We start from the raw sequence: 22,672 nt of genomic DNA, 5'->3' as shown, positions 1-22,672 counted from the left end.
GAATGTTACAAGAGACAAAGAAGGACACTACATAATAATCAAGGGATCAGTCCAAGAAGAAGACATAACAATTGTAAATATATATGAACCCAACATAGGAGCACCACAATATATAAGGCAAATACTAACAGCCATAAAAAGAAAAGTCAACAGTAACACAATCATACTGGGGGACTTTAACACCCAATGTTCATCAATGGAAAGATCATTCAGACAGAAAATCAGTAAGGAAACACAGGCCTTAAATGACACATTAGACTAGATGGACTTAATTGGTATTTAGAGCATTCCATCCAAGAGCAGCAGAATACACATTCTTCTCAAGTACACATGGAACATTCTCCAGAATTGATCACATGCTGGGCCACAGAGCAAGCCTCAGTAAATTTAAGAAAACTGAGATCATATCAAGCATCTTTCCCAAACACAACACTATGAGATTAGAAATCAACTACAAGGAAAAAGCTGTAAAATACATAAACATATGGAGGCTAAACAATATGCTACTTAACAACCAATGGATCACTGAAGAAATCAAATAAATCAGAAAGTACATAGAGACAAGTGAAAATGAAAGCATGAGGATCCAAAACCTATGCGATACCCCAAAAGCAGTTCTAGGAGGGAAATTTATAGCAACATAATTTGCCTCAGGAAACAAGAAAAATCTCAAACAACCTAAACTTACACCTAAAGCAACTAGAGAAAGAAGAACAAACAAAACACAAAGTTAATAGAAGGAAAGAAACCATAAAGATCTGAGCAGAAATAAATGAAATAGAAAGAAAACAACAGAAATGATGAATGAAACTAAAAGCTGGTCCTTTGAAAAGATAAACAAAATGGATAAACCTTTAGACAGACTCATCAAGGAAAAAAGGGAGAGGACTCAAATCAATACAATTAGGAATGAAAAAGGAGAAGCTACAACAGACACCACAGAAATACAAAGGATCATGAGAGATTACTACAAGCAACTATATGCCAATAAAATGGACAACCTAGAAGAAATGGACAAATTCTTAGAAAGGTACAATCACCCAAGACTGAACCAGGAAGAAACAAAAAATATGAACAGATCAATTACAAGAATTAAATTGAAACTGGGATTAAAAAACTCCCAACAAACTGAAGTCCAGGACCTGATGGCTTCACACGTGAATTCTATCAAACATTTAGAGAAGAGTTAACACCTATCCTTCTGAAACTATTCCAAAAAATTGCAGAGGAAGGAAAACTTGCAAGCTCATTCTATGAGGCCACCATCACCCTGATAACCAAAACCAGACAAAGATACCACCAAAAAAGAAAATTACAGGCCAATGTCACTGGTGAACATAGATGCAAAAATAGTCCTCAACAAAACACTAGCAAACCGAATCCAACAATACATTAAAAGGATCAGACCCAATGATCAAGTGGGATTTATCCCAGGGATGAAAGGACTTTTCAATATCCCCAAATCAATTGGTGTGATACACCACAGCAACAAACTGAAGAATAAAAACCATATGATCACCTCAATAGATGCAGAAAAAGCTCTTAACAAAATTCAACACCCATGTATGATAAAAGCTCTCCAGAAAGTGGGCACAGAGAAAATTTACTTCAACATAATAAAGGCCATATTTGACAAACCTAAACCTAACATCATACTCAATGGTGAAAAGCTGAAAGCATTTCCTCTAAGATCAGGAACAAGACAAGGGTATCCACTCTCACCACTTTTACTGAACATAGTTTTGGAAGTCCTAGCCATGGCAATCAGAGAAGAAAAAGAAATAAAAGGAATCCAAATTGGAAAAGAAGTAAAACAGTCTCTGTCTGCAGATGACATGATACTACTATACACAGAAAATCCTGAAGATGCTACCAGAAAACTACTAGAACTCATCAATGAATTTGGTAAAGTTGTAGGATGCAAAATTAATACACAAATCTCTTGCATTTCTATACGCTAACAATGAAAGATCAGAAAGAGAAATTAAAGAAACAATCCCATTTACCAGTGCAGCAAAAAGAATAAAATACCTAGAAATAAACCTACCTAAGGAGGCAAAAGACCTGTACTTCAAAAAACTATAAGATGCTGATGAAAGAAATCAAAGATGACAGAAACAGATGGAAAGAAATACCATGTTTTTGGATTAGAAGAATCAATATTGTCAAAATGACTATACTACCCAAGACAATCTACATATTCAATACAATCCCTATCAAATTGCCAAGGGCATTTTTCACAGAACTAGAACAAAAAATCTTAAAATTTGTATGGAGACACAAAAGACCCCGAATAGCCAAAGCAATCTTGAGAAAGAAAAACGGAACTGGAGGAATCAGGCTCCATGACTTCAGACTATACTACAAAGCTAAAGTCATCAAAACAGTATGGAACTGGCACGAAAACAGAAATATAGATCAATGGAATAGGATAGAAAGCCCAGAAATAAACCCATGCACCATGGTCAATTAACCTATGACAAGGAAGGCAAGACTATATGATGGAGAAAAGACAGTCTCTTCAATAAATAGTGCTAGAAAACTGGATAGCTACATGTAAAAAATATGAACATTCTTTAATACCATACACAAAAGTAAACTCAAAATGGGTTAAAGATCTAAATGTAAGACTGGATACTCTAAAACTCTCAGAGGAAAACATAGGCAGAACACTCTGACATAAATTGCAGCACGATCTTTTTCAATCCACGTCTAGAGTAATGGAAATTAAAAAACAAAAAAACAAAAAACAAATGGGACTTAATTAAACTCAAAAGCTTTTGCACAGCAAAGGAAACCATAAAGAAAGTGCAAAGACAATCCATCAAATTGGAGAAAATATTTGCAAATGATGTAGCAGACAAGGGATTAATCTCCAAAATTTACAAACAACTCATGTGGCTCAGTATGAAAAAAAAACAAACAACCGGATAAAAAAATGGGCAGAAGACCTAAACAGACATTTCTCCAAAGAAGACATACAGATGGCCATGAGGCATATGAAAAGATGCTCAACATTAGTAATTATTATAGAAATGCAAATCAAAACTACAATGAGGTACTACCTCACACCAGTCAGAACGGCCATCATCAAAAAGTCTACAAACAATAAATGCTGGAGAGGGTGTGGAGAAAAGGGAACCCTCTTGCACTGTTGGTGGGAATGTAAATTGGTACAGCCACTGTGGAGAACAGTATGGAGGTGCCTTAAAAAACTAAAATTAGAGCTACCATATGATCCAGGAATCCCACTCCTGGGCATATATCCAGAGAAAAACATGGTTTGAAAGGATACATGCACCCCAATGTTCATTTCAGCCCCATTTACAATAGCCAAGACAAGGAAGCAACCTAAATTTCCATCAACAGATGAATGGATAAAGAATATGTGGTACATATATACAATGGAATATTACTCAGCCATTAAAAAGAATGAAATAATGCCATTTGCAGCAACATGGATGGACCTGGGGATTATCATAGTAAGTGAAGTAAGTCAGACAAAGAAAGACAAATATCATATGATATTGCTTATATGTGGAATCCAAGAGAAATGATACAAATGAACTTGTTTACAAGACAGAAACAGACTCACAGACTTAGAGAAGGAACTTGTGGTTGCCCGGGGCGAAGGGTGGGGGTAGGGATAGATTGGGAGTTTGGGATTGAGATGTACACACTTCTATATTTAGAATAGATGGCCAACAGGGACCTACTGTATGGCATGGGGAACTCTGTTCAATATTCTGTAATAACCTAAATGAGAAAAGAATTTGAAAAAGGATACATGTGTATGTAAAAAACAAAAAAAGCAATAAATGTGTCTAAAATCATGAAGCACTGGTAGAGCTCAGAAACCAATTACTTACTGTAAGCTGCTCTTAGAGCTATATTTATTAAGCTGATCAGCAATTACTTAAGCAGTGCTTTGTGACAGCTCAAGCCAATTTTTATTAGTTATTTTAAAATTTTACTTATAAATATAATATTGGGTTTTGCATACCCCCTCATGGCCAAATACACAGTAGGTGCTAATATCATTGTTAAGCCGAATTTATAAGAAAAATAAAAATACCAACATACCTCTTTGCCCTTTCACCTCCCCATCTGAACTCTTAGCTACGTCACTGAGTTGACCATTACATCTCTTCCATGTTAAAAGCTTTAAACTCAAAGAAAAATACCCATCATTTCATAATAAAAGTCAATAGGAAATAGGAATTCTTTAACACAAATGAACAATTATTCACAAAAATAATCTAAACTCTATAGTAAGGCTTACCTGCAAACATCTAAGTTTTACTAATTACTAAAGATCCACGCACCAAAGAACTTCTTTCAAGTTACTTGCTGACAATACTACTTTATAAATAAGGCTATGCATGGTGAAGTAATGACAAGAGGGAAAAAGGTTCTTTCTGAAAGTGGCAACGTATTCTCCATTGCTGAATAGAAGAAGGTGAGTGTGAAGTACATCTGCAGAGCAGAAAGTTCTCACCAGAAAAGTGGCTCTCTCAAATAGAAGCACTTCATCAGCCTCAATAATTTCAGCAAAATTCCTTAGGTTCATTTCCAGCTGCTGAACATTGGGAATCAGCTGATAAACAATGCTGGACCAAGCCTAACAGAACAGAAGCACAGTGTAATATTACTAACAGGTAGCCAGTCCCAGATCTTTGCAAATGAGTAAGTATACTATAACATACAGACAGCAAAATATGGTGATAATTGAGTCCCAAACAAATTCTGGCAACAAGTATAACAGAAACGAAGTGAGAAAATGAAGATAATATTTGATTTTTATCCTTCAGTTGGATTTTTTAAAGTTTCAAACACTTTCGTAAAATACTCCTTTCCATTGATAATTAAAAATAAACAAATATTTAATTCCATCATATTGCCTTAGGGAAGTTGAAAACTCTGATATACTGGGCTAAAGAACTTCTAATCCAGCCATTCAAACAGATATGTAAGTCCAATAGTGTAGATTGCTCTAAAGATCAGAACCTAATAATGCTATATTTAACATACATCTAAGAATCAATTTTATGAAAATATCACAGCCACGTAGAAAAATGGCCGCTCCCCTCAATGGGATAACATACAATAGAAATTACAAGAGAAATTAGTGGCATTATCATTCCAAAAGGCTTATTGCCAGCTTTATAAATTATTGATCCAATTGAATTAAAAACAGTCCACTGCGTGTTTGCCTAAAACTGACTTCATCCAGAGGAGTATGACTAAAATAAGGAGTTGAAATTAACCACACCCTCCCTCTATTCTCTTAAGGCTCTTTTATTTGAATTTTCATTATAATATTTCTTTCAATTTCGCTCCAATTTGTCTGGTAAGGTGTACAATGTTCTTCTCTCCCCTACTAGAGGGCAGGAACCTGGTCTTAGCCATCTGTGCGTCCAACAGCATCAAGCAGATTGCAATGAGTGCTTGTAGAATAAAACTTAATATAAAAATTTATGTCAGCTCTATGCAATATTGATGTAAGAGAGAGTAGAGCCATGTCTCTGTTCCAATTAGTTTTATTACTTAGGCATGGGGGTTCAGGTTCCAAGTTCCCAGGTCGGTGTTAATGTCACTGCTGAATTTACCTTGGAGAAGGCACCAAAGCTAACCACAGCAGAGACATTGTCACTCACAGCAGTGTTGTGATTAGCCAATTGTCTTTGGTCGTGTTATGTATTGCCATCCTTCACACCGCAGTTGGTTCTTATCAGTGCGTCATGTCCATCCTTATTCACGGTTACCTGTTCTATGGGAATAAGGCTTTGAGAGAAATTCGGCCCAAATTAATCTAGAACAGTATTTCCTAGATAGGTATCTCAAAATGATCTGTTATTAGAGCGAGGCTGGGTCAACATATTGGGGAAAAAATGAAATAGTTAAAAAAATAAATTAGTGGCTATGTTTAAAGTCCAATTGTTTTTCTCCTTGGCAAATCAGGTTTCTGTGCTTTTGGTTGTAGATACTTGTCAGATGGAGTTGATACTGAGGCTGTAGCTACAAGTCACAGAGAAGGATGCTTTCCTACCCAGACTTGTCAATGGATACCAAAAGCAGTCTGACCACAGGAGGACCCAAAAGGAGCCAGTCTTTCAAATCACTAAATCAGTGGGAGAAAGGGAGGAAGCAGGATAAGGAGCCTATGTGCCAATAAGGTAATTTCAGCTTCATCCATAACACAGCTATTGTTTGTAACCTCTACAACTACTACAAGCAGTGTGGCATCCATTCCACCAATGGGAACAATCTCTCTGGTTGAAAGAATGCTAGTCTCTAATTTGGCATGAAAGTTGAAGCTATCATACTCTAGAAATAACATATCCCATTCTAAGACTCCCTTCTCCAATCTCTCCCCTAAATATTGTTCTTCTATTGCCATCCAAACTTAGGCAGACTAGCTTATATCCTGTAGTGGTACCTGAATATTAGATACAATTCCAGTCAGCACTGAGACCACAACAGGTCAAAATGGATGATGGCCAGTGAAACCTCTACTGTCATGAAGATCTGTATCAAATTAATCAGGACCAAACTGGGTTAATTCAGTGTGATCTGGTATGTCGACCCAATCTAAGATCAAACCCAAAATTTCTTAAGGTTAAATTGGGTATTTTTCAAACAATTTATTGTAGATTATTTCTTCTTTTGGTTCAACACATCTAGATGGCTATGAAAGAGTTTAAAATCTTTTAGTTTTGATAATACCCTTCTAGCTTTGTTTTCATGCTCTTTAAATGAGAGAACTCAGGGAAACATACACACCTTATAGAGAGTTTCATCCCAGATAGATGTTCGGAAGCAAGAACATTCCAATGGGCGAGACAAACGCCTCAGATCTTCTTCTCGCTCTTTAAAAATCTGAAGTAAATAGACCAACATACTGATCAGCATATAACTAACAGCTCTCCTCTCTCACTGCAAGATCTGAGGTGTAATATTTTAGCATATTTTAAACAGGGGCATTTCGTTTTTCCTCAGAGGAATTTTTAAATGTGTACGTTACTTTACAGACTAGGATGGCAGAAATGATTTCAAGTCAGGTCTACAAAGTACAACGACTACTAGAATTCTTCAGGACTGTACTGCTTGTTTTGAGTACCCACTGAGAACACTATGCTGGAAAATACAATTTACCATACAGAGGAATCTTAATAAAATATATCTAACATTCCAAATAATCCAATCTGGGTCATTTTTAAGATATGCATACCAATATCAAGATTTTATAAATCAAAATACTTCAACTTTTTGTAGATATCTTACTCTCATACACACATGCATACACATATTCTGTATGGACTGTATTTATTTGGCTACATAGATATAACAACCCCTTACACACAAATATCTATTCTTCTTGGCTATGTATCTATCTATATATATGCCCATATATACATGGAAAAATATCTATTTATACAAATATAAACACATACACAGATATTTTCCAGGACTGGGTGGGCTTATAGTGAGTGCACTGTTCACACTGTGATGGATAATTTTATGCAACAACTAGGTTAGGCCACAATACCCATTTGGTTAAACACCAATTTAGATGTTGCTATGAAGGTATTTTTTAGATGAGATTAATATTTAAATCAGTGGATTTTTAGTAAAGCAGATCCCCCTCCATAATATGGGTAAGCTTTATATAACCAGTTGAAGGCCTTAAGAGAAAAAGACTGCCATTCCCCAGGAAGAGGGAATTCAGCCTTCCAGACTGCCTTCTGACTCAAGCTGCAACAAGGGTATCCAGCCTATCAGTGTGCCCTGCAGATTTCGGACTTGCCAGCCTCCACAATCATATGAGTTAATTCCTTAAAATTAATCAGTCTCTCTCTTATTCTCACTCTCTCTCTCTCTCTCTCTACACACACACACACACACACACACACAAACACACACACACACTTCTTATTGGTTCTGTTTCTCTGAGGAACCCTGACTAATACACACACACATAGAGAGAAACACCTATCTTGCTTGAAACTGATATTCAGGGAAGCACACTAGCCATTTTATTCCAAAACCTCCAAGTCTGAAAGTTTAATGAAATAGAGTATACTTTTCTTAATTAAGCTTAAAATCCCACAAAGAACATTAATGTATCTTTGGGGATATTTACATAAGCATTTAGAAAACAATATGTCTATCACTAAAAATTACAAGTAATTAAAAAATCCATAAGGAGGTCATTTATTAGAATGCTCTAAGTTTTTCTGTTGCAGATTGGGCCAGGGAAACAAAACAAAAAACAGTAATAATAACAAACCGCTCACAAGCTCAAGATCAAGCTACATACAGAATTTTCTGCTGAATTAAAACAGAATTGATATTTAGTGAGAGGGAGAAGGAATTAAAAAGAATACTCAAAAGTCCTTTTCAGAGTCAAATACGGAACCCTGTCAAGTGGTTTCTGAAAGCCTGTAAGCTAACCTAGAAACACGAAAACATACTCAAATACTGGAACACTGAAGGCAATCCTGTAACTAATTATGAGAAAAAAAAGTATTCCTGACCACAGTTATTACCAAAAAATTCTTAAGTCATTACCGAAAAATTCTTAAGTTAAAGGGGATCCTTAGACTCCTAGGTTCCAACCCAAAGAGGAACTGTATTCTTCTACATCACCAGTATATTCTAAAACTGCTTTCCTCAACTTTACCCTTGGAAATAGAGGATCTTCTCTTTCAGCTTAGACTTTAAAATCCAATCCTCTTATTTTATATGGAGCAAACTAAAGCTAGACTCTATCTGTGACTTGCCAGTCCTGGGATCTCATAGCTAGCTAGGGGTTTGCCCTTTCTACTGTGCCTTTTCTTGTTTAAATTTATGTGTACTAACTCCCATGCTACAAAAGAAGATAAATATACCATATCAGTGCAATTATGAGGGCCTTGGTATTGTGCCTAACACAGTATAGTTGGCATTTGAATTGGTGCATACCAGTTTCCTAGGTCAACCTAGTGACAGCTATGCCCTTTCTTTATCTCACCCCTGGTGGGTCTTCTAACCTTGACAATAACTGCCTGCTCTGAAGGACAGTAAAACAGTGGTATCAAATATATTTTAAAAGTACATAAAGCTGCTTAGTGATAACACACAGTCAGGATCCTTTCCTAAATTTGAAAATTATTTGCTAAATGAACATTATATTTCCCTTACCATGGAACATTTGTTTATAAGTGTTTTTTTTTGTTTTTGTTTTTGCTTTTTTTGCAGTACGCTGCTGTGGCCTCTCCCGTTGCGGAGCACAGGCTCCGGACACGCAGGCTCAGCAGCCATGGCTCACGGGCCCAGCCACTCCACGGCATGTGGGATCTTCCCGTACCGGGGCACGATCCCGTGTCCCCTGCATCGGCAGGCGGACTCTCAACCACTGTGCCACCAGGGAAGCCCTGTTTATAAGTGTTTTTAAAAACAAACGTCAACTTTATTTTGAAAGCTTATGCTGGGATTTTTTCTTCCTAAAAAAGAATGGTACAGGGCTTCCCTGGTGGCGCAGTGGTTGAGAGTCCGCCTGCCGATGCAGGGGACACGGGTTCGTGCCCCAGTCTGGGAGGATCCCACATGCCACAGAGTGGCTAGGCCCGTGAGCCATGGCCACTGAGCCTGCGTATCCAGAGCCTGTGCTCTGCAACGGGAGAGGCCACAACAGTGAGAGGCCCATGTACCGCAAAAAACAAACAAACAAAAAAAGCTTTGGGGCTTCCCTGGTGGCACAGTGATTGGGAGTCCGCCTGCTGATGCAGGGGACGCGGGTTCATACCCCGGTCTGGGAGGATCCCACATGCTGTGGAGTGGCTGGGCCCATGAGCCATGGCCGCTAAGCCTGTGCGTCCGGAGCCTGTGCTCCGCAACGGGAGAGGCCACAGCAGTGAGAGGCCTGCGTACAGCAAAAAAAAAAAAAAAAAAAAAAAAAAAAAAAAAGAATGGTACAAATTTACCTATATCTCTACAGAAGAAGTCTACAAAGTATGTTAATTATTTGGTGCACCACCCATTCTATTTCTTACCAGGTCTCGTTGATCCTCCTGTACCAGATCCATTTTATGCACCAAGCAAAAGATTTTGGCATCTGGAGAATTCTGCAGAATGGCCTCCAGGCATGACTGGTAATAGTGCATGTCCTTTTCCAGTTCGCGGCTTTCCACATCAAAGACATAAATCAGAACCTCCACATTACGGAAGATGTTGTCTCGTTGGCTGGTGAAATAGTTTTCCATGAAGGTGTCCTGTCTAGTAGGAAAAAAAATCTAGGTAATAAGCAAGTCATCACTTAATCACTCCTATTTACGATCTATTTTTGTTGGCTTAATCAGTGTGAAAGATAATCCTAAAGCTTCAAATTAAAGGGAAAATGATAGCAAATTAGGATGGCCTCACCTTCTTACTTCTTAAGCACATCTTGTGCTACCTTTTGCTCCTCTCCTTGTGTTCCAAATATACTTTGACCTTCCCTCAGTTCTAGTGGCCCATGGTCTATCCACCGAGGGGCCTTTACACATGCTTTCCACTCTGTCTCACATGCTATCCCCTTACTTTTATACCTAATTAACTCCTACTTGTTCCACTGGATTTCAGTTCAATTCATACTTCCTCACAGAAACTAACCCTGACCTCACTGACTTAGGCAAATCTAGTCACCATAGGCAATTATACTAACACATTGGTTTTATTTTTAACACTCACCACAAGTGTGATATTATACATATTTGTGAGTTTTTAATTAATAGCATTCAATCCCCTAGACGGCAAGCTCCATGAAGGTAAGGACCATGTCTGTTACAGTTTGACATTGTTTCCCAGCTTTTAGCACAGAGCTTCCCACAGAGTAGTTGCTCAATGAATATTTACTGAATAAATAAATAGTCAAACACTCTAAACTATATGAAAATGGCTCCAAGTTAACTTTTTAGCAGAATGTTGCTCTTTGCTCCTTAGGCTGTGTGCTGCTTCCCAAGAAATTCTCAACTGCCAGCTGGATAGATGAATACAGTAGTGTTCTGTCCTAAACAAAGAAATCAAGGGCTGGCATCAACAACATGGTGGAATGAAAAGCTACCTCTGTCTCTCCCCTTCAATCTACAACCAGTAAAACATTCACAACTCAACAAAGGTACTTTTGTCCAACACACCAGGATGTTAGAGAATTCCACATACCTGTATATCTAAAGATGGATGGACTGGAACAGATAGAGGAGGCAGAACTGAAGGAACAGTAGAGGTAGTGCCTATAATCCTGGCCCTCTGGCCATGGCAGCTAAGCCTGCAGCCCCAGAGAACCTGGTAGCAGCAGAGCAGACAGCACACAGAACACCAGCCTCCTGGCTTCAGTGGCACCCATGGCCACATCTAACTGTACAGCAGTGGGAATGGGGCCTGCGGCCCTGTCCCTCCAGCCACTGAGGTGCCCAAGTCTCCAGCCCCTCTGCTCTCTCACCAGCAGTGGCAGAGCCTAAGAACCTTAGAAAACCAGATAGGGAAGAGGCACTGGTATGACCCTGGCTCCCCCCCACCCCTTCCCCCTGCGATGCCTGAGCCTGTGAGCCTGTGACTCAGAGGATCCTGGAAGCAAGGGAAGAACCCACCATCCAGGTGAACCAGGCAGCTTCTGCCAGTGACAAAGGCAGAAGCAAGGTGCCAATGACCAAGAAAACACCAGAAGTGATAATGAGAGTTGGGACAGGGGGCACACTCAGGTAAGAGAAAACAAAAGCTTGTGCTATAGTACCACCTATGGAAAAAGAAAAGACCCCTAATTTCTAACTTATCTCACTTCAAATGCTCTGGCAGAAGGAAGTACCATGAAGGAGCACAGTAACACCGCACCAAAAAAAGAAAATGACAATTCTCCAGAAACCAAAGTTAAAGTCACATAATAATGTAATCTGATAGAGAATTTAAAATAGCTGTCATGAAGAAATTCAACAAGCTACATGAAAACTCAGAAAGGCACATCAATTAGCTCAGGAATAAAATTAATAAATAGGAATGCTTTACCAAAAAGGTTGAAACTAAAAAAAAGAACTAAAATTCTGCAGCTGAAAAACTCAGTAAATGAGATAAAGAATGCATTAGAAAGCACTGGAAATAAGGCAGACCATATGGAAGAATTAGTGAGTATGAAGATAGAAATCTAGAAAAGATACAAGTAGAAGAGGAAAGAAAAATAAGATGCAAAAAAATGAGGAAATTCTACAAGAGCTATCTGACTCTTAAGTAGGGCAACATTAGGATAATGGACATCACCGAAGGAGAAAAGAGGGAGAAGGGAGCAGAGAGTTTATTTAAACAAATAATAGCTGAGAATTTCCTAAACTGTGGAAGGAACTGGACAGACAAGTCCATGAAGCTAAGAGAACACTTAATTACCTCAATGCAAAAAGACCTTCTCCAAGACACATATTAAAACTGCCAAAAGTCTATGACAAACAATTATGTAGGCAGCCAGGGAGAAAAAAATGGTAAACTACAAAGGAACCCAAATTAGGCTATCAGCAGATTTCTAAGCAGAAACTCTACAGGTCAGGTGGGAATGGAATGACATTATCAAAATACTAAAAGATAAAAGTTGTCACCCAAGAATACTGTATCCACCAAAGTTATCATTCAGATATGAAGGAGAAGTAAAGACTTTCACAGACAAACAAAAGCTGAGGGAGTTCATCAACACTAGACCTGCCTTACAAGAGATGTTGAACAGAGGTCATACACCAGAAACAAAGACAAAAGTACACAAAACTTGGAGTAAGGTGATAGACAGAAAGAATCAGAAAATTGCAACTATTTATCAGAAAAGGTTCTTAAACACTTTATTACAGTATAAAGGTTAAAAAAGGGAGAAAATGAAGAAAAAATATCTATAGCTATTTCAATTTGGTAACAAACTTACAATGTAAAAAGGGAAAGCTTGAGACAACAAAAACACAAAAGGGGAAGAGGAAAACCATACAGTTAAATGAAGATAAGATGCTATCAGCAGAAAAAACTATTTATTTATGTGACATTTGATACAAACTTCATGTTAATTACAAAACATAAATCTAGAATGGAGACACAAAACAAAATGAGGAAACTGAGAAAAATACAATAGAAAGCGACCAAACAAAAACAGAAGACAAAAACACAAGGAAAAAGAAACAATGAGCCCACCCTGAGGAAAGGGAAGTTGGAGACTGAGTTGGTCACCACATTGGGACACTCCTGGCAGGGAAGCAGCACAGAAACGACCATGTGGCTGACACGGTCTTGGTGTTCCACCTGGGTGTCAGGCCTGAGACTCAGAGGTGGGAGAGCCAAGTCTAGGACATTGGACCACCAGAGACCTCCCAGCCCGATTTAATATCAAACAGTGAAAGCTCTCACAGAGATCTCCATCTCAATGCAAAGACCCAGCTCCACTGAACAACCAGCAAAATACAGTGCTGGACACCCTATGCTAAACAACTAGCAAGTCAGGAAAACAAACACACCCATTAGCAGAGAGGCTGCCTAAAATCATACAAAGTTCACAGACAACCCAAACCACACCACTGGGCATGGCTCTGCCCAGCAGAAAGACAAGATCCAGTCCCACCCACGAGAACACAGGTACCAGTCCCCTCCACCAGGAAGCCTACAGAAGCCACTGAACCAACCTCATCCACTGGGGGCAGACACCAAAAACAACGGGAAATACAAACCGGCAACCTGCAAAAAGGAGACCCCAAACACAGTAAGTTAAAAAAAAAATGAGAAAACAGAGAAAAATGCATGAGATGAAGGAGCAATGTAAAAACACACCAGACCAAACAAATGAAGAGGAAATAGGCAGTCTACATGAAAAACAATTCAAAGTAATGAGAGTAAAGATGATCCAAAATCTTGGAAACAGAAGGGAGAAAATACAAAAAACCTTTCACAAGGACCTAGAAGAATTAAAGAGCAAACAAACAATGACGAACAACACGATGACTGAAATTAAAAATTCTTTAGATGGAATAAACAGCAGAATAACTGAGGCAGAAGAATGGATAAGTGACCTGGAAGATAAAATAGTGGAAATAACTGCCACAGAGCAGAATAAAGAAAAAAGAATGAAAAGAATTGAGGACAGGCTCACAGACCTCTGAAACAACATTAAACACATGAACATTAGAATTATAGGAGTCCCAGAAGAAGAAGAGAAAAAGTAAGGGTCTAAGAAAATATTTGAAGGGATTATAGTTGAAAACTTCTCTAACATGGGAAAAGAAATAGTCAATCAAGTACAGGAAGCACAGAGAATCCCATACAGGATAAATCCAAGGAGAAACATGCCAAGAAACATATTAATCAAACTATCAAAAATTAAATACAAAGAAAAAATGCTAAAAGCAGCAAGGGTAAAGCAACAAATAACATACAACGGAATACCCATAAGGTTAACAGCTGATCTTTCAGCAGAAACTCTGCAAGCCAGAAGGGACTGGTAGGACATATTTAAAGTGATGAAAGGGAAAAACCTACAACCAAGATTACTCTACACAGTAAGGATCTCATTCAGATTCAATGGAGAAATTAAAATCTTTACTGACAAGCAAAAGCTAAGGGAATTCAGCACCACCAAAACAGCTTTATATCACATGCTAAAGAAACTTCTCTAGGCAAGAAACACAAGAGAAGGAAAATCCCTACAACAACAAACCCAAAACAATTAAGAAAATGGTAATAGGAACATACATATCAATAGCTACCTTAAATGTAAATGGATTCAACACTCGAACCAAAACACACAGACTGGCTGAACGGATCCAAAAACAGGACCCCTATATAAGCTACCTACAAGAGACCCACTTCAGACCAAGGGACACATAAAGACCGAAACTGAAGGGGTGGAAAAAGATATTCCATGCAAATGGAAATCCAAAGAAAGCTGGAGGAGGAATTCTCATGTCAGACAAAATAGACTTTAAAATACAGACAAGAGACAAAGAAGGACACTACATGATGATCAAGGGATCAATCCAAGAAGAAGAGAAAACAACTGTAAATATTTATGTACCCAACATAAGAGCACCTCAATACAAAAGGCAAATACTAACAGGCATAAAAGGGGAAATTCACAGTAACACAACAATAGTAGCAGACTTTAACACCACACTTTCACCAATGAACAGATCATCCAAAATGAAAATAAATTAGGAAACACAAGCCTTAAATGACACATTAGATAAGATGGACTTAATTGATATTTATAGGACATTCCATTGAAAAACAACAGAATACATTTTGTTCTCAAGTGGTTATGGAACATTCTCCAGGATAGATTCATATCTTCGGAAAAATCAAGCATTGGTAAATATAAAAAAATTGAAACCATGTCAAGTATCTTTTCCAACCACAACGCCATGAGACTAGGTATCAATTACAGTAAAAAAAAAAAAAAAAAAACTGTAAAAAATACAAACACATGGAGGCTAAACAATACACTACTTCATAACCAAGAAATCACTGAAAAATATCAAAGAGGAAATAAAAAAATACCTAGAAACAAATGACAATGAAAACATGATGATCCAAAACCTATGGGATGCAGCAAAAGCAGTTTTAAGAGGGAAAATTATAGCAATACAACCCTACCTCAAGAAACAAGAAACATCTCAAATAAAGAACCTAATGTGACACCTAAAGCAATTAGAGAAAGAAGAACACAAAAACCCCAAAGTGAGCAGAAGGAAAGAAATCATAAAGATCAGCTCAGAAATAAATGAAAAAGAAATGAAGGAAATGATAGCAAAGATCAAGAAAACTAAAGGCTGGTTCTTTGAGAAGATAAACAAAATTGATAAACCGTTAGCCCGACTCATCACAGAAAAAAGGGAGAAGACACAAATCAACAAGACTAGAAATGAAAAAGAAGTAACATCTGACACTGCAGAAAGACAAAGAATCACGACTGATTACTACAAGCAACTATATGCCAATAAAATGGACAACCTGGAGGAAATGAACAAATTCTTAGAAATGCACAACCTTTCAAGATGGAACCAGGAAGAAATAGAAAATATAAACAGACCACTCACAAGCACTGAAATTGAAACTGTGATTTAAAATATTCCAACAAACAAAAGTCCAGGACCAGATGGCTTCACAGGTGAATTCTACCAAACTTTTAGAGAAGAGCTAACACCTAACCTTCTCAAACGCTTCCAAAATATAGCAGAGGGAGGAATACTCCCAAACTCATTCTACGAGGCCACCATCACCCTGATACCAAAACCAGACAAAGATGTCACAAAAAAAGAAAACTATAGGCCAATATCACCGATGAACATAAATGTAAAAATTCTCAACAAAATAGTAGCAAACAGAATCCAACAGCACATTAAAAGGATCATACACCATAATCAAGTGGGGTTTATCCCAGGAATGCAAGGATTCTTCAATATATGCAAATTAATCAACGTGATACACAATATTAACAAATTGAAGGAGAAAAACCATATGATAACCTCAAAAGATGCAGAAAAAGCTTTCAACAAAATTCAACACCCATTTATTATAAAAGCTCTCCAGAAAGTAGGCATAGAGGGAACTTACCTCAACATAATAAAGGCCATATATGACAAACCTACAGCCAACATCGTTCTCAATGGTGAACAACTGAAACCATTTCCTCTAAGGTCAGCAGCAAGACAAGGCTGCCCACCTACACCACTACTATTCAACATTGTTTTGGAAGTTTTAGCCACAGCAATCAGAGAAGAAAAGGAAATAAAAGGAATCCAAATCAGAAAAGAAGAAGTAAAGCTGTCACTGTTTGCCCATGACATGATACTATACATAGAGAATCCTAAAGATGCTACCAGAAAACTGCTGGACCTCATCAATGAATCTGGCCAAGTTGCAGGATGCAAAATTAATGCACTGAAATCTCTGGCATTCCTATACACTAAGGAGGAAAAATCTTAAAGAGAAATTACAAAAATACTCCCATTTACCACTGCAAAAAGAAGAATAAAATACCTAGGAATAAACCTATCTAAGGAGACAAAAGACCTGTATGCAAAAACCTATAAGACACTGATGAAAGAAATTAAAGATGATACAAAGAGATGGAGAGATATACCATGTTCTTGGATTGGAACAATCAACACTGTGAAAATGAGTTTACTACCCAAAGCAATCTACAATTCAATGCAATCTCTATCAAACTACCAATGGCATCTTTCACAGAGTTAGAACAAAAAATTTCACAATTTGTATGGAAACACAAAAGACCCCGAAGAGCCAAAGTACTCTTGAGAAAGAAAACCAGAGCTGGAGGAATCAGGCTCCCTAACTTCAGACTATACTACAAAGCTACAGTAATCAAGACAGTATGGTACTGGCACAAAAACAGAAATACTGATCAATGGAACAGGATAGAAAGCCCAGAGATAAACCCACACACATATGGTCACCTTATCTTTGATAAGGGAGTCATGAATATACAGTGGAGAAAACACAGTCTCTTCAATACATGGTGCTGGGAAAACTGGACAGCTACATGTAAAAGAATGAAATTAGAACACTTCCTAACACCAAACACAAAAGTAGACTCAAATGGATTAAAGACCTAGATGTAAGGCCAGACACTATAAAACTCTTAGAGGAAAACATAGGCAGAATACTCTATGGCATAAAACACAGCAAGATCCTTTTTGACTCACCTCCTAGAGAAGTGGAAGTAAAGACAAAAATAAACAAATGAGACCTAATGAAACTTAAAAGCTTTTGCACATCAAATGAAACCATAAAGAAGACGAAAAGACAATCCTCCGAATGGGAGAAAATATTTTCAAACGAAGCAGCTGACAAAGGTTTAACCTCCAAAATACAGAAGTAGCTCATGCAGCTCAACATCGAAAAAACAAACAATCGAATGCAAAAATGGACACAAGGCCTAAATAGACATTTCTGCAAAGAAGATATACAGATTTTCAAAAAACACATGGAAGGATGCTCTAAATCACTAATCATTAGAGAAATGCAAATCAAAACCACAATGAGGTATCATGTCATATGCATCAGAATGGCCAACATCAAAAAATCTACAAACAGTAAACGCTGGAGAGGGTGTGGAGAAAAGGGAATCCTCTTGCACTGGTGGTGGGAATGTAAATTAACACAGCCACTATGGTGAACAGTATGGAGGTTCCTTAAAAAGCTAAAAATAGAACTACCATATGACCCAGCAATACCACTACTGGGCATATACCAAGAAAACCATAATTCAAAAAGAGACATGTACCACAATGTTTACTGCAGCACTAGAAGCAACCTAAGTGTCCATCAACAGATTGACGGATAGAGTAGATGTGGCATATATATACAATGGAATATTACTCAGCCATAAAAAGAAATGAAACTGAGTTATTTTTAGTGAGCTGGATGGACCTAGTATGTCATACAGAGTGAAGTCAGAAAGAGAAAAACAAATACCATACGCTAACACATATATATGGGATCTTAAAGAAAATGGTTCTGATGAACCTAGGGGCAGGACAGGAATAGAGATGCAGACGTAGAGAATGCACTTGAGGACATGGGGAGGGTGATGGGTAAGCTGAAATGAAGTGAGCGAGTAGCACTGACATATATACACTACCAAATCTTGTACAGCAGAAATTAACACAACATTGTAAAGCAATTATACTCCAATAAAGATGTTAAAAAAGGAAACAACGATAATATAGAGCAAGCAGAAATCAGAAGATAAAATGGCAGTACTAAGTACTCATCCATCAATAATCACCCAAAATGTAAATGAACTGAATTCACCAATCAAAAGACACAGAATAGATGGAGAGGTTATAAATCAATACTCAACTCTGTGCTGCCTCCATGAGATTCACCTCAGCTCTATAGGCTAAAAGTAGACAGAAGGTGATTGTCTATGCAAATGTCAGTGAAAAGAAAGTGGGTATAGCCATACTCATATCACACAAAATGGACTTCAAGCCAAAAAAGGGTAGTAAGAGATAAAAATGACATAACAGTGATTAATATGGGAGCACCAAAATATATAAAGCAATTATTAACAGAAGAAAATAAATTGACAGCAGTGTGATAATAGTAGGGAACTTTAACACCAATACCCCACTTACATCAATGGATAGATCATCCAGACAGATGGCCTTAAATGAAGGAAACACTGGCCTTAAATGAAATATCAGACCAGATGGATTTGATAGATTTGTACAGAACATTCCATCCAAATGCAGCAGAATACAAATTTTTCTGCACATGGAACTTTCTGAGAGATAGACCATATGTTGTAACACAAAACAAGGCTCAATAAATTTAAGAAGACTGAAATCATATCAAGCATCTTTTCTGACAATGGTATGAAACTAAAATCAACTACAAGAATAAAGCTGGAAAAATAACAAATATGTGGAGACTGAACAACAGGTTACTGAACAATACTGGGTCAATGAAGAAATCAAAGGAGAAACTGAAAACTACCTGAAGACAAATGAAAATATGACATATCAAAATCTATGTGATCCAGCAAAGTGGCACAAATAGGGAAGTTTATAGTAATACAGGCCTACCTACCTCAAGAAACAAGAAAAATCTCAAATAAATAACTTTACACCTAAAGGAACTAGAAAAAGAAGAACAAAGCCCAAGATCAGTAAAAGAAAGTAAATAACAAAGATCAGGTCAGATATAAATGAAATAGAGACTAAAAGGACTAGAGAAAAGGTCAATGAAATTAACAGTGGGTTCTTTTGAAGAATAAAAAAACCTGACAAACCATTAGACGCACAAAGAAGAAAAGAGAGAAAATCCTGATTAAAAAATCAGAGACAAAAGAGAAGAGTAACAAAAGATATCACAGAAATACAAAGGATTATAAGAGAATACTATGAACAGCTATATTCCAACAAATTGGACGACCTAGAAGAAATGGACAAATTCTTAGAATCATACAACCTTCTATGACAGAACCATGAAGAAATAGTTTGAATAGACTGATCACTAGTAAACAGATTAAAACAGTAATAAAAAAGCTACCAAAAACAAAAGTCCAGGACCACATGGTTTCACAGATGAATTCTACCAAACATTCAAGGAAGATTTAATATCTATCCTTCCCAAACTACTCCAAAAAACTGAAGAGAAGGGAACACTTCCTAACTCATTTTATGCGGCTTACATTACCATGATACCAAGACCAGACAAAGCCAACACACACAAAAAGAAAATTACAAGCCAATATCTCTGATGCACATAGATGCAAAAATCCTCAATAAAATAATAGCAAACCAAATACAATGCATTAAAAGAGTCATGCACCATGATCTGGTGGGATTTATTCCAGTTATACAAGGATGGTTCAACATCTGCAAATCAAGCCATGTGATATACCACATTAACAAAATAAAGTATAAAAATCATATGATTATCTGAGTAACTGCAGAAAAAGCATTTGACAAGATTCAACACACATTTATGATAAAACTCTCAATAAAGTAAATATAAAAGGAATGTACCTCAACATAATAAAGGCCATATATGAAAAACCAGAGCTAACATCATACTCAATGGTGAAAAACTGAAAGCTATTCCTCTAAAATCAGGAACAAGACAAGAATACCCACCCTAGCCACTTTTATTCAACATAGTATTGGAAGTCCTAGCCAGAGCAATTAGGCAAGAAAAGGAAATAAAAGACATCCAAATTGGAAAGAAGTAAAACTGTTACTATTTGTAGATGACATGATTTTATATATAGAAAATCCTGAAGTCTCCACCAAAAATAACTATTAGAAATAAGAAACAAAGACATTAAATTTGCAGGATATGAAATCAATATACAAAAATCTGTTGTATTTCTATATACCAATAATGAGCTAGTAGAAAGAGAGATTAAGTAAACAATACCATTTATAATTGTGACAAAAAGAATAAAATACCTAGGAATAAATTTAACCAAGGAAGTAAAGAACTGTACACTGAAATCTATAAATCAATGATAAAAGGAATTGAAGAAACAAATAAATGGGAAGATATTCTCTGCTCTTGGATTAGAAGAATTAGTATCATTAAAATGTCTCTATTACCCAAAGCAACATAAAAACTGAATGCAATCCCTATCAAAATTCTAACAACATTTTTCACAGAAATACATCAAATAATCCTAAAATTTGAAATTTGTATGGAACCATAGAAGATCCCAAATACACAAAGCAATCCTGAAAAAAAGAACAAAGCTGGAGGTACATCACTCCCTGATTTCAAAATATACTACAAAGCCACAGTAATCAAAACTGAATGGTATTGGCAGAAAAACACACACAGAGCAAGGAGCAGAACTGAGAGCCTAGAAATAAACCCATGCATATATGGACAATTAATTTACAACAAAGGAGCAAGAACACACAGTGGAGAAAGAATAGTCTCTTCAATAAATGGTGCTGGAAAAAATGAAGAGTGACATGTCCGCCTGCTGATGCAGGGGACACGGGTTCGTGTCCCTGTCCGGGAAGGTCCCACATTCCACGGAGCGGCTGGGCCCATGAGCCACGGCCGCTGAGCCTGCGCGTCCGAAGCCTGTGCTCCACAACAGTGAAAGGCCGGTGTATCGAAAAAAAAAAGGGAAGAGCAGCTGAATAGACATTTTCCCAAAGATATACAGATGGCCAACAGGCACATGAAAAGATGTTAAATGTCACTGATTAGTATGGAAATGTAAATCTAAACCACAATAATATACCGACTTACGCCCCTTAGATTGCCTATTATCAAAAAGGCAAGAAATAACAAGTGTAGAAAGGGGAACCTTCATATGTTGTTTGTGGTAATGTAAATTGGTGCAGCGACTATGGAAGAAATATGGAGAGTCCTCAAAAATAAAAAATATGGACTTCCCTGGTGGTGCAGTGGTGAGGAATCTGCCTGCTAATGGAGGGGACAGGTTTGATCCCTGGTACAGGAAGATCCCACATGTCATGGAGCAACTAAGCTCATGTGCCACAACTACTGAGCCTGCACTCTAGAGCCTGTGAGCCACAACTACTGAAGCCCTCACGCCTAGAGCCCGCGTTCCGCAACAAGAGAAGCTACAGGAACGAGAAGCCTATGGATCACAAAGAAGAGTAGCCCCCACTTGATGCAACTAGAGAAAGCCCGTGTGCAGCAACAAAGCCGAAAAAAATACATAAATAAATAAGTAAAATGTAAAAATACATCAAGAATAGAACTACCATATGATCCAGCTATCCCACTTCCAGATAATTATCCAAAGAATATGAAAACACTAATTTGAAAAGATACATGCACCCCAATGTTCACTGTGGCACTATTTATAATAGCCAAGATATGGAAACCACCTAAGTGCCCATCAAGAGATGAACGGATGAAAAAGATATGGTATTGGAGGAGGAACTTCAAGATGGCAGAAGAGTGAGACATGGAGATCACCTTTCTTCCCACAAATACATCAGAAATACATCTACATGTAGAACAACTCCTACAGAACACCTACTGAACTCTGGCAGAAGACCTCAGACCTCCCAAAAGGCAAGAAACTCCCCATGTAACTGGGTAGGGCAAAAAAAAAAAAAAGAAAAAAGAAAGAAACAACAGACAAAAGAATAAAGATGGGGGGCTTCCCTGGTGGCGCAGTGGTTGAGAGTCC

At 37.5% G+C, this 22,672-nt stretch overlaps 1 protein-coding gene across 2 annotated transcripts in view; it reads right to left on the bottom strand.

Annotated features, from left to right (window-relative positions):
• The window catches only part of RRAGB (Ras related GTP binding B), a 58,336-nt gene that overhangs the window by 4,569 nt on the left and 31,095 nt on the right, over positions 1-22,672 (bottom strand). For both annotated transcript variants that reach the window (XM_007453728.1, XM_007453729.1), the window contains 3 exons: positions 10,035-10,257; positions 6,784-6,879; positions 4,499-4,621 (listed from right to left, as the gene is read on the bottom strand). In XM_007453728.1, the coding sequence (XP_007453790.1) occupies positions 4,499-4,621; positions 6,784-6,879; positions 10,035-10,257 (442 nt within the window). The remainder of the gene's footprint in view (positions 1-4,498; positions 4,622-6,783; positions 6,880-10,034; positions 10,258-22,672) is intronic.

The sequence above is a fragment of the Lipotes vexillifer genome, unplaced genomic scaffold, assembly GCF_000442215.2.
Source record: "Lipotes vexillifer unplaced genomic scaffold, Lipotes_vexillifer_v1.1 scaffold954, whole genome shotgun sequence".
NCBI classification, from domain to species: domain Eukaryota; kingdom Metazoa; phylum Chordata; class Mammalia; order Artiodactyla; family Lipotidae; genus Lipotes; species Lipotes vexillifer.
The sequence above is the reverse complement of the archived record's forward strand: the minus strand, read 5'-3'. Positions and strand labels throughout refer to the sequence as shown.